This window comes from Anser anser (genome assembly GCF_964211835.1).
Source record: "Anser anser genome assembly, chromosome: 19".
Lineage (NCBI taxonomy): Eukaryota > Metazoa > Chordata > Aves > Anseriformes > Anatidae > Anser > Anser anser.
In genome coordinates this window covers 8420245-8436750 of record NC_139740.1, presented here as the reverse complement: position 1 = coordinate 8436750, position 16506 = coordinate 8420245, and the positions used below count along the sequence as shown (strand labels likewise).

The window sequence follows — 16506 nt, the reverse complement described above, 5'->3', positions numbered from 1 at the left end:
AAGCTGGGGGCTCTGCTCGTAGCTGTCCGAGTGACCTTGGGAAAGTCACCTGGGACACAGCACTGCCTACCCGGGAGAGGACTGCAAAGCAAGCCCAGATCTAAGGATGAAAAGGTACTTAAAAAGTCACTTATAAAGGTGTTTACCAAGTGCTTTGCCTTCCTACCCCCAACAGACGCTGAGTGACCCTTAAAAATTTTACCGCCCCCCTCAGTTTACAGTAAACGCCTCACCTCTGTGCATGCAGCCTGTTTTACATTCATAAAATCCACACCCGGCTCACACCGGGGCTGAGGTGAGGCAGCAGGAGGATGCTGCAAGCCGCGCAGCAGGGTGCAGAGACCTAATGTACCGTGAACAAGAAACTTTCCTCCAGTTCCCCTCCTTGCCCCTGAGCCGCAGGCATCCCCTGGGCTTTGAGCCTCCCCCAGCAGCCAGAGTCCTGATTTCCCCACGGCACCCTGCTGCTGTGTCTCCATCCTGAGCGGTTTTAGGCAAAAAGGGTGCTGCTCTGCTCCCCACGGAGGTACCACCAGCCACCAGCTCTTGCCGAGCCTGATGTAGAGATATCATCGTCATCTGCAGACTAAGTATAAACCTCTTCCTAGGTGGTGAATGCCCCGTGCCCTGGGTTTCTCAGCATAAATTGCTGCCAGCAGCCCTGTTGTGCGTCCTTATCCCAGCAACTGCTGGTCCCCCACCATGGCTGAGGGAAACTGAGGCGTGGAAGGTGGGGGACAAGCACTGTGCGAGCACTCCTGGTGCAATGCCACAACCAACAGCTGCTGGGACTGCTGTGTCACAGCTTGGGAAACCCAAGCTTGAACCCCGGTGTCTTGGGGGTCACTGGAAGAAGAAACAAAATTCAGACCTGAATAAGAGAACAACTGGCAGAGAGCGACCGGAGACTGAAACCAGCCATGTGCTTTGCTCCCCCTTGTCCTGCTCAGGCCACCCACCCGTCCCCACGATGGGGCTGATGCCATAAGCCCCACAGCAGGACGCAGAGACCTAACGTGCCGTGAGCAGGAAACTTTCCTCCTGTTCCCCTTCACACACTGGGACAGGAAGCACCTTTGCACCAGTTTGCCTGCTCCCTACCCCGTGCGCTGTTTGCAGTAGGCACCCAGGTGTGTCTTTTGCTGCAAACTTCAATCCAAATCCCGACACGATTAGCACGAGACGAGCACGTGCTTGTGAGGATCTGACTGCATTTTTGTTGGCCCTGATCTTCAACGTGATCGCTGCTCGACACCGGGAGCAGGCTGAGAAGGCGGCACCAAAGTGAGCAGCAGCACAATGCGTTTGCCCTGCCTGTCCCGTCCAGCTACCCTGGGAAGGGTTAAAAGGCGGTTTTGCGGAGCTGCTGCTGCTGTTCATGGGCACAGCCGGCCGAGCTAGGCTGGAACAAACCCGTTCCTTCACTTGTGTGCAGGCAGAAGGCGGTGAGGAGGCCACGTGGCCCTTGGCAGCGCATCTCCGGGGCTCTTGCAGCAAAAAGCCCAGGAGATCCTGCAGGTCAGGCTGCCGAGGGGTGAAGGTGTCCCATAGCTGGATGAAAGCCACAGCAAGCATGTGGCCCCCTGGGACAGCCCCCCCGGTGAGCACAAGGACACACAAGGGGAGCCAGGGCTCCAGAAATCTTCTGCTGGACAAGCTCAAGTGTTGGACAGGGCAGCTGGGAACAGAGAGGAGCTGTGCTTCTGCCTTTTTTTCAGGTTTGCTGTTGCCGGGGAGAGGTTTTAGGCTGTCATCCAGCTAATTCACACCAGAGAGACAAGCACTTGAATTAGTCGCATTATCTGCACCCAGCTAAAGTGGACAAAGGATTAAAGTGTGCTGAGCACCACCACCGTGATTTGCATGTTAGAGCCCCTTCCCACGGGCCCCCTCAGCTTGCAGCCCCCCCCCCCTTTTTTTTTTTCTGGCTGTGAGCCAGCCGGCAAAAGAGCCCTGTTTACAGAAGTGATGCCCGGGTTAATATTGCAAAAGACTTCATCAAAGCTTTTTAGTCGCTACTGAAGCAGAAGTATCTAACCGTGGGCAATGAGCTGGCCGGGCTGCGCACGCAGGGGATGATCCGCCCGCGCTGCGCACACAACCGCGCGCTGCCGGCCCTTCGCTTCAGCCCGAGGTATGAAACTTACTCTCGTAAGCCTGCCGCCATGGCAAATTTGAAATAACGAGCAAGGACAAACTATTATTCATTTTTAAGGCTGCACGCAACATTCAGTTGTGGCTATTGTTTTAGGGGAAAGGCATTATTTGAGTACTAAATAAATATTGCACTGTGCAGTGACCTTAAGGGCACTTTTCTTGAGCTCATCCAGTTGCCAAAGATTTTTTTTTATGTGTGTTTATTCATGTGGAGAGGATGGGGAGTGCTATTGCTATATATTTCATGCTGCTGATATCAAAGAAATCAAACCTGGGATCTCTCAGAAGCAGCTCTACCACAAGGTAAAGCAAAAGCATATCTGAGATCGCTGGATCCTAATTAATTAAGGGCTTCTGAAATGTTTTTTCAGCACTAGCACTTTGAACTATACACAGGAGCAGTTGTCATATCAGGTTCACACCGAGCCCTGCTGCACCATGCGAGCTTTATGCGTTTCTATTTTTCTTGGCATTTGCAGAGTTTTTCGTTCTCCTCTCAGTGTGAGGACTTGGTGACCTTAGCAATTGCCAGCAAGGGGACTCCATATGATGAAAGCAGGTGAAAGGGAAAATAAGGGCGGGAACTAGGTAAGGCCAATTCATACCTCAGAGGAGGTGTGGTCCCATTCTGTACCTGGCTGTGCTCTCAGTCTTGTGCAATATAAAAGGGGAAGGCAGGCGTTTCTCAAGTAATCTGTTGCCAGGATCCTGTAGCGAGAAGGAAGGGAGGTGCTGGAAGAAATGCAGAGCAAGAAGTCCAGAGTGTCAGCTGCAAGAGGTTTGGGACACGCTGGTGTCTCTGAGCCCAGGGACTACCACTAGCCCATCTCTCTGTAGGTCCGTTCCCTGGGCCGAGGGTTGCATGGTAGCTGCAGTCGCTTCCCCAGCGGGCCGGCCTGGGAGGAGAAAGCAGCCATCATGTCCCAAGGAGGAGCATGGGGAGCTGCCAAGCCCCAGGACCGGGGCTGGGCATGGATGGTGCTGCTCGCCGCAGTGCTGCTGCAGGGGCTGACGCTGGGCTTCCCCTCATGCATCGGCGTCTTCTTCACGGACCTCCAGCACGAGTTCCAGGCCTCCAACAGCGAGACGTCGTGGTTCCCGTCCATCATGGTGGCCGTGCTGCACGGAGGCGGTGAGTAAAGGCCACGGCAAATGTCCGCTGCTGTCTCTTGAGGTACCGGTGCTGACGAGGGGCCGTTATGAGGGCGCTTTTAGCATTTCCCTGAGGAGGAAGGTGGAAGGGACTGGGAGGTATGGCTGGTTGGCAGCACACAGGCATCTCCCAACTGCTTTGATCCATGCCCACAGAGTCCAAAGCCAAGTGTCTGCAGACGCCACGCTCCCCTTTGCCATTCTAAGAGATAACCAAGACCTTTCTCCAAAGGTGAAGGTGAGCTTGGGCTCCTCCTTCCATCCTCTCTCCTTTCACATGACCACTGTGTTCTTCGGGGCTGAAAAGCTGCCCAATTTGAGCCCCTCCAGGCTGCTGGCACAGGGTTAAAGCAACCCCTGGGCGGTGGCATGGAGCGCACGCCCCAGCAGGTATCAAGGTGAGGGCAGCTGGTTTAGTGCAGGATGCAGGTCAGGCAGGTCTCCAGGTGAAGGGGGACGGAGAAGGGTGGTACATTGCTGACAGGGCACCAAATCACCCCTGGAAAACTAAGCACTGTTCTTTCCCCAAAGAAACTGTGGGGGCTGCACGGGACAGGGTACCCAGAGCCACATCCAGACTGATAGCTCTGCATAGAGGAGAAAAACACACCCAGCAGCTCGAGGACTTCCCAACGAGCGGTCCTGTCTTGCTGCTGACCCCTCCACATGCAGCTTCCATGCTTGTGTGATAAACAGATTACTTGAACCCCACCTAGCAGCGGGGAGCAAAGAAGTATCTACCGCTGCTCAGGTAGGTGAGCTGCTCCCTTAGTTCATTCCTGCCCCTTTCCAATACTGATTAAAGGTGACACTACAGTATGGGAGTGGAAACATAAAAAATAAAAGCAGAGTCATGTTGATGTGACAGCTATGATGGGTTCAGTGTCTCCTGGGTAAGACTTGGCTGACAGCATGACAAGGGGAAAGAGTTTGCACCTTAGCAGAAGCAGCTGGTCCAGAATGGCAAGGCACAGACAGAAAGAGACCTCAGGGGAAGCAGCTGCGGGAGGAATTGTCACCGCAGTTTGGCAGAAATAGAGCAGTGTCTTGGGTCCTTGAATTCGGAAGCTGCTGGGCATTCCCTGTGCTGGCTTCCAACCCCTGTGGCCCAGCTGCTGTTAGCTGGAAGGAGCTGAACAGGAGCTGGTGGCTCTGGGAAATGGTCTGAAAAGCAGCTCGGTCCCAACGAGACGGGGAAGGACAAGCCTGGCTGCATCTGCAAGAAAATATCAAGTCTCCTATTTTCTGTAATAAAGTAATTGTTTTGTAGGAGGCTGGGACCACAGTGAAAGGTAATACAAAGACAGCCAATAAATAGATTAAAAGTTATAAATGACACGAGGAATGAATAGCCTTGTGGTGATTATATTCACTAATAGAATTTGTAAGAGCATAACCAGTGGATTACAGGAGCATTGTTACTTCACTTGCCAGTTGCATCTCCTATTGCAGGCTCTTACAGCAGAGGAGAATTTGTTCTCACCCCACAATAGCTTAAATTGGGACTAACACAACTGTAAGAAGAAAAAGACAATGAAAAATTAGAGATAAAGGACTCCCTCTCAGGCCAATGATTTTTGCTGCAACTTCTGACCTTCTTTGCAGTGGTCCAGGCTTTGATTCAGGTTCTCAGGTTGCATCCATCACCTTGGCATCTAAACCCTTTCCAAAACTGTTTTCTGCTGTGTAATCAGGATCTCTTAAAGATTCTTCTCACTTTTCTTCTCCGTTACTCTTAATTCAGAGGACCTGAAGGGAAAAATAAATATTTGTTGCAAAAATAGTAAACAGCAAGAGAAACGGACAGAGTGCTCCATTCTCAGAGTCATCAGCTGAGTGAGAAGCTCCATGCAGGAGAGCTAACCTCAGCTCAGCAGAGATGTGCAAGGAAACAGGGAAGGGCACAGTGTGAAGAATAGCACTTAACTTAGTAAGGCAAACATATCTCATTACCCATACAATGTTCCTAGTTAAAAGCCATTACTAATTATTTTGTTATAAGAATCATTTGAGACACCTCAGGATCCTATGGCTGACTCCAAAGCAGGAAATACAAGAGTTCAAGCCCTTATAGGCTCCTCCTTCTAGATATTCATGCAAACATAACTCTCTGGACTCGCACTAGTACAAATGCAGCAGTTTTGTTGGAAATATCTTTGCAAATAAAAGCACAAAAGCCCCAAGCAAGTGAGCAATAATATTTGAAACCTAGAAAGCAAGTTAGCAGGAATAAGTAATGAAAAACAGGATTTTCTGAGCCAATCCCATGATTTTGGCATGTTTGGTTTATGATTTCTGGCTACTCAGATTGGTTTAACAGCAGTACCATCCTTAATCTCCTCAGCGGGAGGAAAAATAATGCAGTCACCGGTTTGCTGAGCCTGGTGAATACTTCTTCAAAGGCCAGTTGAATTCCAAGGTGAAAATCTCCCAAGCAGATCAAAATACAGACAGCTGCAGTCCTAATTTTAATAACGTTCCTCTACTTGCTTGACTATGTGGATTTTATTTCCAACCAGGTGTTGTTTTAGGTCACAAATATGCCACAGGTTATTTTCCCCACAGATTGATTCCTAATCCTGAGGCTTGCAGTCATTCTGAATTTGCTTACATAACCTGACGTGTTAGGAAGAGGGGGAAAAAAAATAAAATCTGGAAAATCATGAGGATCCTTATGGGAACACAAAAAGAAGCAACTCTACCTTCAGAACCTCCTCTAACAGAGAAGCATGTTTTCCATTGACAGGTCTGCAGGTCTGAACTAATCTCCTCCTACCCCAAAATGAAGCACACTAAACCCATGACATTATCAAACTGGTCATTTATCCCAATATCATGGAACTCACCAAAAGCCTATGAAAATTACAGAATTAACTGACCTTAAACACATATCTCCGTGCCTATTTGTTCATTGCTTTCTCTGATGAAATAACTTAAGTCCTGCTTAGAAAAGCCTGCCAGCAACGTATGCACACAGTAAGACCCGGGTTTCTGCTCCAGAAGAGCAGACCCAGGCCCACCAGGAGCACCCAGGTCTTGCCCTTGCCTCTGCGTTGTTTGTGCATGTTCTGCTCCTAGGCTTCGTCCTCTTGGAAGTGGACACAGTCATGCCTACCCACCCTGGCCAGGTATGCCAGGACAGGCATGTGCAAAGAGCCGCACTGGCAAAAACATCTTATTTTCATGGGGAGATGACTTGCAGGACAGCTGCAAGACTCCACAAGCTGGAGCTTGGATGCCACAGCCTGAAGCTTAGACTGATTCCGATGCAGACATGAACATGCTTCCAGCTGCTTTCAAATGATCTTCTTCAAGGACAATCTTCTTTCTCCCATTCTTGATCATTTTCAGAGTCAATCTGCCTTCTGTTGCAGGGAATTTCACCTGTGTAGCAGGACACCAATGGCAATTGGCAAGATTTTGTGGCAGAATATTTGAAAAACACAGCAAAACGAGAGTGGAAACATGCAAGCAGAAAATACCACCCACTCAGCCTCTCCTACTCAGGGGCATAGAAATCCAAGTCCTCTCTCTTTTCAAATCGTTCCCAGAACTGATATCATAAGAGAACAGAATTACACTTGAAGGTCTTTTTTCCGTTCAATTTCTGAGAGTTTTACCTAAAATCCATCACAGGGAAGCTTAGGAATCCTACTTCGTGACCAAAATCCAAGCACAGGAGCATTCCCTTCATGTGCCAAGCTGACCAAGCACCTTGGAGGATCAGGGAATGTGTTTTCTGCTTCTGGCTCCCCCACTGCATTATGCTGCTGGGACGATCCTCAGGGACTCTAGACTAAACCGTTCGATAACTGCAGCAGTCTAGCAGCTATGAAATAATTCCTCCCCCTCTAACTGTCTTCCTTTTGCTTCTCTGACTGCTCCCAGGACCCCTCTGCAGCATCTTGGTGAAGCGATTTGGCTACAGGTTTGCTGTGATGCTGGGAGGCCTGCTGAGCAGCGTGGGCATGGTGTCCAGCTCCTTCTGCAAGTCCCTCGGCCAGCTTTACATAACAGCTGGCCTCATCACTGGTAAGTACCAAGGAATAGCAGGAAAACACAGCTGCTACCCTTTATTTCAGAGCCGGGAAGTGGTGAGAGTCCAGACTAAGTGCTCACGTTTTTCACTCAGCTGTGAAATAGGATAAATCAAAAGCCCCACAGCTCAGCAGGAATTGCATGCTGGATAGGCTTGCCCTTCACACCCCTTTAACACACCTCGCCCAGCCGAGCTCACTGAAAAGTGCTTCTCTCTGGAAAAGGTTACAGGTCTCTAAGGGGCGAAGTGGAGAGCCAACATGTCTGTTCTCTTTAGGAGCTTCACAGCCTTTTGTCTTTGAAGAGGGGAGTTTTTCCATCTTGAAATGCAATGTGTTGGGACAACATCCTTCATAAGTTCCTTGGGCTTGGGTTTCACCGCTCCCTATCTGGGGAAATATGGAGTCATCTTTTTCTAACAAAAGAATGTGTTGGTTTTGAACAGAAGTAACAGATGGGAACTTTTCCTTTCCAAATATTTCTCCTATGTAACTGTTTTTCAACCCATATTTTCTTCTAACACAGAGAAATGAAATTTTGCAGCCGGGTCACTTTGGGACCAAGCCTTTTGGCTCTTGTAAGCTAAGCTGTGTTTGCTGCAGGGAGAAAAAAAAGAATTAACTCCTTGGGCCCTGAAGAAAGCGTCAGGAAGGCAGCACTGCCTGCTGTATGCAGTAAAAAAATATTTTTTCTAATGAACTATTCCATAACGATCATAAGCATTGCAGTGCAGCCCAGACAATCACCTTAGATCAGTGTATTTAGTATTCCTGAGAACACAAGGAGTTAAGTTTATACACAATACCCTTCTTTATCTCTAGTGTGGGGTTACTGAGTATTAATCACTGGAGGTTGTGCAGCCTGGCAGGTGAGGATATGCCTAGTGGTAGATGAAGTCATCTGTGAGTACCCATGGAGCTGGGCTCTTTTCACCCTGCAAGACACCGCAGAGGGATCACGTGCTGTTGTTTTTCTCTTTCCTTCATACCTTTAGGTCTGGGATCATGTTTCAGCTTCCAGGCAGGAGTGACTGCACTGGGCCACTACTTTGTGCGGTGGCAAGCGCTGGCTAACGCCATGGCATCCACTGGTGTCTCTCTTGGTTTCACGCTGTGGCCGCTGCTTTCTCAATACATGCTGGATGAGATGGGCTGGAGAAACACTTTTCTTATCTTTGGAGGAATACTATTAAACTGTTGCGTCTGCGGAGCCATTATGAGACCAGTGCAGCTTGCTTCAGGATCACTAGTACAGTTACCCAGGCCTGGAGACGATTCAGGGCGAAGAGCAGAAGAGGCACAGCTGTCCAATGGAGCATCTTCTCCCCACCTTAAGTACCAGCAGCAAAACAGAAAGACTGCATGCTTCCAGATGCTGCAGAAGTACCTGGCTTTTGATATCTTCTGTCAAAACAAAGGTTACCAGATTTACACTATCGGAGTGACCTGGATGATGATGGGGTTTGTGTTACCCCACGTCTACCTTGTACCTTATGCCATCCAGAACGGGGTGGAGGAACGCAAGGCAGCCCTCCTCATCTCCATTATTGGGTTCATCAACATCTTCATACGCCCTTTGACAGGACTGCTTTCGGGACACAGAATCTTCACGGGAAGACGCATCTACCTGTTCAGCCTGGCTGTGCTCCTCTGCGGGCTGAGCAATTTCATTTGCATCATTTCAGCTGAGTTCAGCGTGCTCATTGTCTACTGCGTCATCCTCAGCATCGCCATGAGTGGCATTGGGGCACTCACCTTCCAGGTGCTGATGGATGTGGTGGAAATGGACAGGTTCTCCAGCGCTCTAGGGCTCTTCACAGTCCTGGAGAGTATCACTCTCCTCATTGGACCCCCTCTCACAGGTGAGAAAAGCTATTAAAGCAAGCTGGAGCAAAAACAGCTTTTTTAGACACTGGTGACGAGTGTTTGGGAGCATAAAGAAGAGGAATGAGGGAGTTTCTAAGTCCACACAGGCAGGTGAGTTATGTAAAGGGAGCAATATAAAAGGGAGAGTCAGAAAGGAATGATCAGCCCCATCTCACTGCTGAACAAGGGTCATTTCTGTAGCAGCCCAAGTGTCACTGAAGCAACTGCAGACAGTGAAAAAGTTTCCCATTTGGCAGGCAGCTTTGATAGGCATGAGAATGATGAGAACTTTTTCCCTGAGTGGAAGAACACAGAGAGGAATTACAGTGGTATGATCTTGTTGTTTTAGAATTCTTTCACTGCTTTGCTAGTCTGCATTCATTTATCTATGAAGTCTCAAGAAATTGCAAACATCCCATTAAACACATTTACTCTGATCAGAAGTATTACCAGCTCAATATAATTGAAGAAGCTTATAGTAAAATGCTCTTCTACTCACTTTTCTTTCTGTGTTCTGGAGCATATTCATTTTTCTCTGGAGACAAGGAAGGGAACTAGTTGTGGCCCCCAATCCAATAAATTATTCACCGATTTCACAGTTCACTCCAAACACCACTAATTGACCTGTCCGAGACACACCTGCTCCTGCTGTGCAGCAGCACATTCAAAAGACTGACAAACAAATGTGAACCTGAGCATGAATCCTCTATTCAGGCTTTAGTTCTTTCCTCCAAACAATGAATTGTGTCTCATCCAGCAGGAAAATATCTATCTGTTCTAAGAATGGAATAATATGCACCATACTTAATAGTATTTCCAGGGAAAGCATGTCAGCCACTTTTCTCAAAGTGCAAAACAGATCTTTTCTTGGACATCTGTGATGGAAGAGGCAGATAGGCAAAAACAAAGTACAGTAAGAGAAGCTCAATTTCTAGAGACCTAAAATCTATTAAATAATTACTTCCATATAAATAAGCAGCCTTTAAAGGAGTCATCATATGTTTTACCTGAATATTACCTTTCAGTATCCAGCATTAGTGTTAAATTACTCACTTGATATATCACCCTTCTAAATGTTTTACATTGAGGTACTTAATGTTTATTGTAATGCCTGCTGTGCTGTGATTTTTTCTCTCCCCAGTTACACACTTTTAGAGACAAGTCTTCAGCTTACAGACCCCAACATGTCATTTTTGTGAGAGATTTCTTTATTTATTTGTTCTGTTTTTTGACCTGGAATGTAACAGGGTCACTCGTTCCAAAATCCAGCAACTGGCACAGGGGTCCTCTGCTGAGTAAACAAAGTGAATCAGCAGGTTGGGAAAAAGTTACAATTTTGTTTCTTTGCTGATTTCTCTGTTTACTGGGAAATACTTTATATAGAAGCAGAAACACCACCTGAGTGGTGAGTGCAAACAAGCTCTAGAATCTGGAAAAGAGAACTTAACTCATCTATGAATGCTTATCTTTTGTATATGGCAGTATGCTGAATTATTTAGGTCTAATGTTTCTGTGAATGCCATACAGTTGTCTTTGGTATGCATCTCTTCTATGACTAAGCTGTGGTTTCCATTTCAGGTCTCCTGGTGGACATAACCAATGATTTCCACTATGTCTTCTACACCTCCAGTTTCCTCCTGATATCAGCTGCATTGTTCATGGGGCTCAGCTTCTGCGCTCTGGAAAAAAAAAGAAATTTGAAAGAGACCACAAAAGTACCTTTGGATAATCCTTCCAGATATCAATACAATGACACGCCAACTGAACCACAGCCTGAAAGTCAATCCACTCCAGCAGTCGTGTACGTCACAAGCATATGAAAAAAAGAAAAAAAAAAAAAGGAAAAAAGAGAGGAATACAAACGATCACGTGGCCTGTACAAAGCTACACGAGGCCTGGCACTGATGGCAGAGAAACCAAGTGTGTGCATCCCATAGCTATCATCGTCCTCCTGCCCCACGCTTCCACTCGGTGAGGCCGTGTCAGGCTCCACGCGAGCAATGCAGATCTCGGGCTGAGCCCAGCGCCGGCCCAGGAGCCAAAGGACACACAGATCTGTGCTTTCCTAAAGCAGGCCGTGGGGTAACAGCCATGGCAGCCAGCTTGAGAAGCAAAAGCCACGTTGATTCAATTGGTCTAAGTCGGTGCCTTTCAGAAGTCACCGGTATTTCACGTACACATTTCAGCTTTAGCACTGGAAAATACAGATTGATGGCTATGCACAATGGTAGTTCTTTCACAGAGTAATTACACGCGTAGTCTGAACGTAAAAATTTGGTGCAGGTTTATATGAACTTTCCTGGTAGCCTCTCACATTGTGGGGGGGGACAAAAAAACACTTTCAATTGGAAGTGTGTCATTATTTCCCACATCTCAAAATATTATATGGAGGCTGCCATATGGGTCACAGAACTCGGGCAAGTCTCTAGTTAGATCAAATATTTTTCTCCTTATGAGGTATATATAAGTTCTTCATATCAAAGGCATTTTCAAAGCCTCAAAGGGTCAACTCCAGAGCATCAAAAACAAAGACCCAAACCTTACAGCGAGTGCCTTGCATAACTAGTGGTATTTCTAGTGCTTCCTGATGTATCACAACTGGGGATTCATGGCTTGTATAAATACATTTCTTTCCAGCATCAACTGGGACACTTTTTTTTTTTTTTTAAGGGGACAGGTGGAGAGCACGTCATAGAAGGTGTTAGTAGACCAGAGATTGAATGTATGCATCCTTATCCTTATATAGTGCCAAATCCTTGTATAAATGCATTTAGATCTTTAGTCTTAGACTCGTAGACTTATGTATACCAGCATTCTCAGCACAGAGAAGTTTGCACAAGTATAACTTACATGTCAAAAAGAAACCAATGTGGAAAAATATACTAAGAAAAGCCAGTGTTAACTTTCATATCCATGCAGTCTTTTGACTCTAAGTGGCTTTTCCTGCCACACTCCTGGGAGTTACACTTGTAAGCACTGACATGAGAGTTGCATCAGCTGCTGAACTCCCTCAGGATCAGTTCAAATTTCAAACTGTTTATATTTCGTATCTCTCCTGATCTAAACAGATATCTCACGAAGTACTGGAGCTGAAGATTACTCAACATAATAGAACCTCCAAAAGATAAAATCATACAATGTCAGTGAAATGGAAGAAGTAACACCTTTCAACTCAACAGCTGAACCAGCAGCTTCCAATTCAACTTTAACACTTAATCTTGAGAACTGTTGTATCAAAGTCTTAGCAACAAAACCAGTTTTCATTAGAACTGTGGACTCCCCAGAAAAACAAACAAACAAACCAACCACAATGAATAAATAAATATGTAAATAAATAAAACCAACACATGAAGCCACTGGAAAATTGATTCCAAGGCTTTCCAAGACTAACGGTTTCTCGGCTATTATTTACAGTTGAAGAGGCATCAGCCCTTCAGAACGGTTCCTCCTTCCACATGTCAGAAGCATCCATCTCAGTAGTGCTTTAGGATTACTGAGTGTGTGAGTCAGTACAGGCAGGCAACAGGAACAACCACAGACTTGCAGCTAAAATGCAAAAAGTAGATTTATTCTCATTACCTCGCCACCCAGGGGATCCTCGAAGCAGCACCAAGCAGAGATACACGAGCACAGGCACACAAGAGGGAACACAGGAACTGCTAAACAGGGTCGATGCTAGGAGACCACCAGCCTGCTGGTTTCACCTGTTTTTATAAAGAGTTCGCTCAGTTTTTACCACCATGCTGCGATTCTCTCTGTGCTTCTTTGATCTTCTCTGTACCAAGGCTGGAAGCTCAAGCACATCTGATAGGGCACCTCCAAGTCCACCAAACACCTATATTATCTACGCACAAATGTGTTACTTGTCCAACACACAGAGCACAAACAGCAGCAGACGTAATTTATATGTTTTTCCACATTGCTGCTCCCCAGACTTTACACATTCCCAGCTGCAAGGTCACTTGAGTGTATTTACAATCCTCCTCGCCAATCTTCCATTCTGATCCCATCCTCCTTGCCAATCTTCTACTTTTAACCCCTTCTTCCCAATATTGAGTCAGTATGCTTTGCATTACTTAAAAAAGATGACTGCTGAGAGACATACATATATAATCTCTAATCATGTGTTTATTAACTTGTGCAATGCTTATATTGTCTATAACTGCAAAGTGAACAGGGACTGGTACCTCTCAGCTCATCAAAACAACTGCAATACTTTCCTAGGAAAAATGATGGGTCTTTCCTCCTCTCATCAAAATAAACCAATGCAGAAGGATTAAGTCTCAAACCTCTTCTACCTATTGCAAATGAAACAGCTAAGCAGCTGAACAGATTGATATTATTTTCTTTATATAATTCTTAAATCTGAAATTCTGTTTACCCTTTTACATTCCCTTTTTGTACTCTGCCAGAAATACAGCACAATATTGCCCCAAATCCTCCCACTGCTACAAACGTCTTGGGCAAAACAGGCAAGATCAGAACATATCCCAGGAAAACAAAGCCTAGTTGAAGGAGCAATAGAATGCATCTCCTGTGCAGAGGCGCTGCTCTGTCTGCAATGCTTTAGCCCTAGTCAGCCCATAAGTAAGTAAATAAATAGTCTAATGCATATTTGCAAGATACAGGGTAAATAAAGGTACTCACCAACTGGAGCTGCCACACAGAGATCAGTTCCTCCTGCACCATGGCAAAGAAATCTGTTTTGACTATTCCCTAGTTGTACATAGTAGTGCAAGGCAATTTAGGACAGAAAGTTAGAGTTCTTTATAGAGCGGCTTTTTGATACTCCCAGACTCAATGCTAGGGTCACTGGGAGTTATTTGCAGAGGCAAAGAGATGTTTCTGGGAAGACAAAAAGTTTGCAAATTTGGTATTTTCACTTTTTTCATCTTGTTGACCAAGAACTTTCTAACAGCCTTACAGAACTCAATCTGCCTGAAAACAGGGTTATCTCCCATGGTTACTTTACATGTACTCTTCAGTAGCAATCTGCAACCCACAGGTTAGAAACAAGTCTTGGACAAAGAACAGGTTAACACTTAAGGCTGTGCTTCCACAAGTAAGATGACTGAGCTGCCGTAATAGACAAAATAGCTCCCTGCTTCCTCCTCTTCTGTTCCGTGCCTCTCCTACCTCTCTTTTCAACCTGAACTCCCAGATGCCTTGAGCAGCTTTGTAATGCATAATTGAAGGGGCCACGCATACTGAGCATGCTATAGTATAATAAATATTCCCCCTCAGAACATTAATACTCACTCCTTAAGAATCTTGAGGCCCAGAAGAAAAATAAAGTAATAAGAATTCCTTTCATTAGTTTAAGGTTGTCCCATTATGCAAGGCAACCACAGCCTAATTACCACCACCCCCTGAAGCAGGTGTTTTTTTGTTTGGTTGGTTTTTTTTAAATAACCTTCAGACAACAAAATAATCCCAGACTTAATGATAGGCAAATGCTAGTACCTCAGCCTGGTTGAAAACCTATGAGAAGGAGCAGAGCAAGAAAAATTAGCCAGAAATAAATAAACCTTGCCCGGTCCCCTTATATCCCTTCCTGCTCCCTTTGTTGCTAAAAGTATCATTAACCTTGCAAGCTAAGCATTTTTTTGCACCAAGCACCTTTCCTTACTGCTATGAAACATTCACCAGGAAGTTCACACTGAAATATTACAAGATTGTGACCCTTATAAGCCTTAGATACTCTGCCAATGTGATTCTTGGAAAAGTTTAATTAAAAAAAAAAAAAAAAGAGTCATGGTAACCTTACAAACTCTAAAACACCTCAGAAGTGCAAAATCACTTAAATGAAGAATTTGGCGTGCTGTTTACAGGCCTAGTTAGTAATTGTGAGAAAAGAAACATACCTACTAGACATGAAAATTGATCAAATTCTAACTGTGGTGGGTGTGCTATCAAAGTACACCATGGTCACTAGACTAGCCCCTGAATCTGTGACTGTCCCAGCTGTATTAACCCATTCTGTGCTAACTATTCTGGCTAACAGCAAGCAGTCAGTGCATTCAGACTATTAAACAATATAGCAAGTATCACCTGAGTAAACAGTCTGAGTAAGAGGGCTACATACCTACTACCAAGTGATCTTTCTGGATGATCAGGACAAACTCCCTGCAGCAAGCCAGCGCACAGACAAGCACGCAGCTTGTAACAAAGCTCATCATATAAGCAGTACTAGCACAGCCTGACTCCTACAGAAAACCTCTGAGGACCACAAAACCCAGGGAATGTTGTCAAACTCTCCTCCAGGAGGCAGCTCCAGCACATCAAATTAAATGCAAAATGTTCCTCACATCTCTAAACCAGTTAAACTCAAAACAAGACGAAGGCTAGGAGGATCAGAGCAAACAGTTCCCAGAAAGCCGAGCACAAGATTTCCTCTCCCCCTGGTTACTTCTTGCCACACACTGAATAGCGTGACCTGGAGAGTGCAGTTTTCAGAGATGCATCACCTGAAACCCAGCCAGCACAGGAACAAGCTGTTTCTAAACACTGCTGTCTGTGCAACCAGTTCAGAGGAGGACAAAGTTTCTACTGGTTTTATGCCTGCAAAATTATACTGACTGACCACAAATACAGTATTTGTGTACAGACGCTATTGCGTTTTTCCTCTTTAAATGCTCTGGTTTTCAGTCCTTATTAGTCAATCCCAGTATCCTTAACCATTTTCCTTTGTATTGGGCCAGCTTGTCTGCCTTTGCTTTCTCTTCTGCTTTCGCACATTAGTCACGCGCTAGTAGCAATGACAGATGTGGCTTAAAGTATGTCAACACTTACAAATGCCTACATTAAAAGAGATGTGCTAATATGCTAACATTCTAACGTGGAAGTAGTTTGTTGCACCTCCATTGCTTGTTTTCATATATGTACACATATGTGCACCCATGCATAGGAATTATAAGAGTTAAATTATAAGTTGAAGTTGCTAGCCTAGCCTAAACTTTTATACCAGGTGGAAATGAATACCTTGACTTCCACATTCCCTGACTTCCCACACCACTGCAACGCTAAAAGCATTACTGCATGCAGTGCAGCTTCTTTCCTCCTCCTTCTATGTAATGTGGTCGTGGGCAGACAGTTTACTACACCCAGCTGTGTGGTAGGAGTGATTATCAGCCCAACATGCTTGTCACTGATGCCATGTATTTGGTGGATCAGACCACGTTCAATTTCCTTTCTGTGAAAATCAAGTACTCAAGATAATACCAAAAACATCTGTTCAGACTGCTCCCTACTTTATCTACAAAAGAACCCGTAGTCATTTAATTGCCTCAATAAA

The 16506-nt window shown here is 45.7% G+C and overlaps 1 protein-coding gene and 1 long non-coding RNA gene across 4 annotated transcripts; one reads left to right on the top strand and one right to left on the bottom strand.

Moving 5' to 3' along the window:
• Nucleotides 1-1943: 1943 nt before the first annotated feature.
• SLC16A5 (solute carrier family 16 member 5) lies at nucleotides 1944-12598 on the top strand. Its single transcript, XM_083805616.1, has 4 exons — nucleotides 1944-3289; nucleotides 7198-7341; nucleotides 8342-9208; nucleotides 10791-12598. The coding sequence occupies exons 1-4, from the start codon at nucleotides 3076-3078 to the stop codon at nucleotides 11030-11032; spliced, it is 1467 nt and encodes a 488-aa protein (XP_083661742.1). The 5' UTR covers nucleotides 1944-3075; the 3' UTR covers nucleotides 11033-12598.
• LOC310884192 lies at nucleotides 9215-16181 on the bottom strand. Of its 3 annotated transcripts, XR_014574067.1 has the most exons (4): nucleotides 15298-16181; nucleotides 13860-14057; nucleotides 12792-12916; nucleotides 10400-10891 (listed from the first exon to the last, which is right to left on the bottom strand). It is a non-coding gene; the product is annotated as an uncharacterized lncRNA (long non-coding RNA). The 3 variants fall into 3 exon arrangements; XR_014574069.1 differs by lacking the exons at nucleotides 13860-14057; nucleotides 15298-16181 and adding an exon at nucleotides 9215-9508 and having other exon boundaries at nucleotides 9712-10891; nucleotides 12792-13844; XR_014574068.1 differs by lacking the exons at nucleotides 13860-14057; nucleotides 15298-16181 and having other exon boundaries at nucleotides 12792-13851.
• Between the last annotated feature and the right edge of the window lie 325 nt (nucleotides 16182-16506).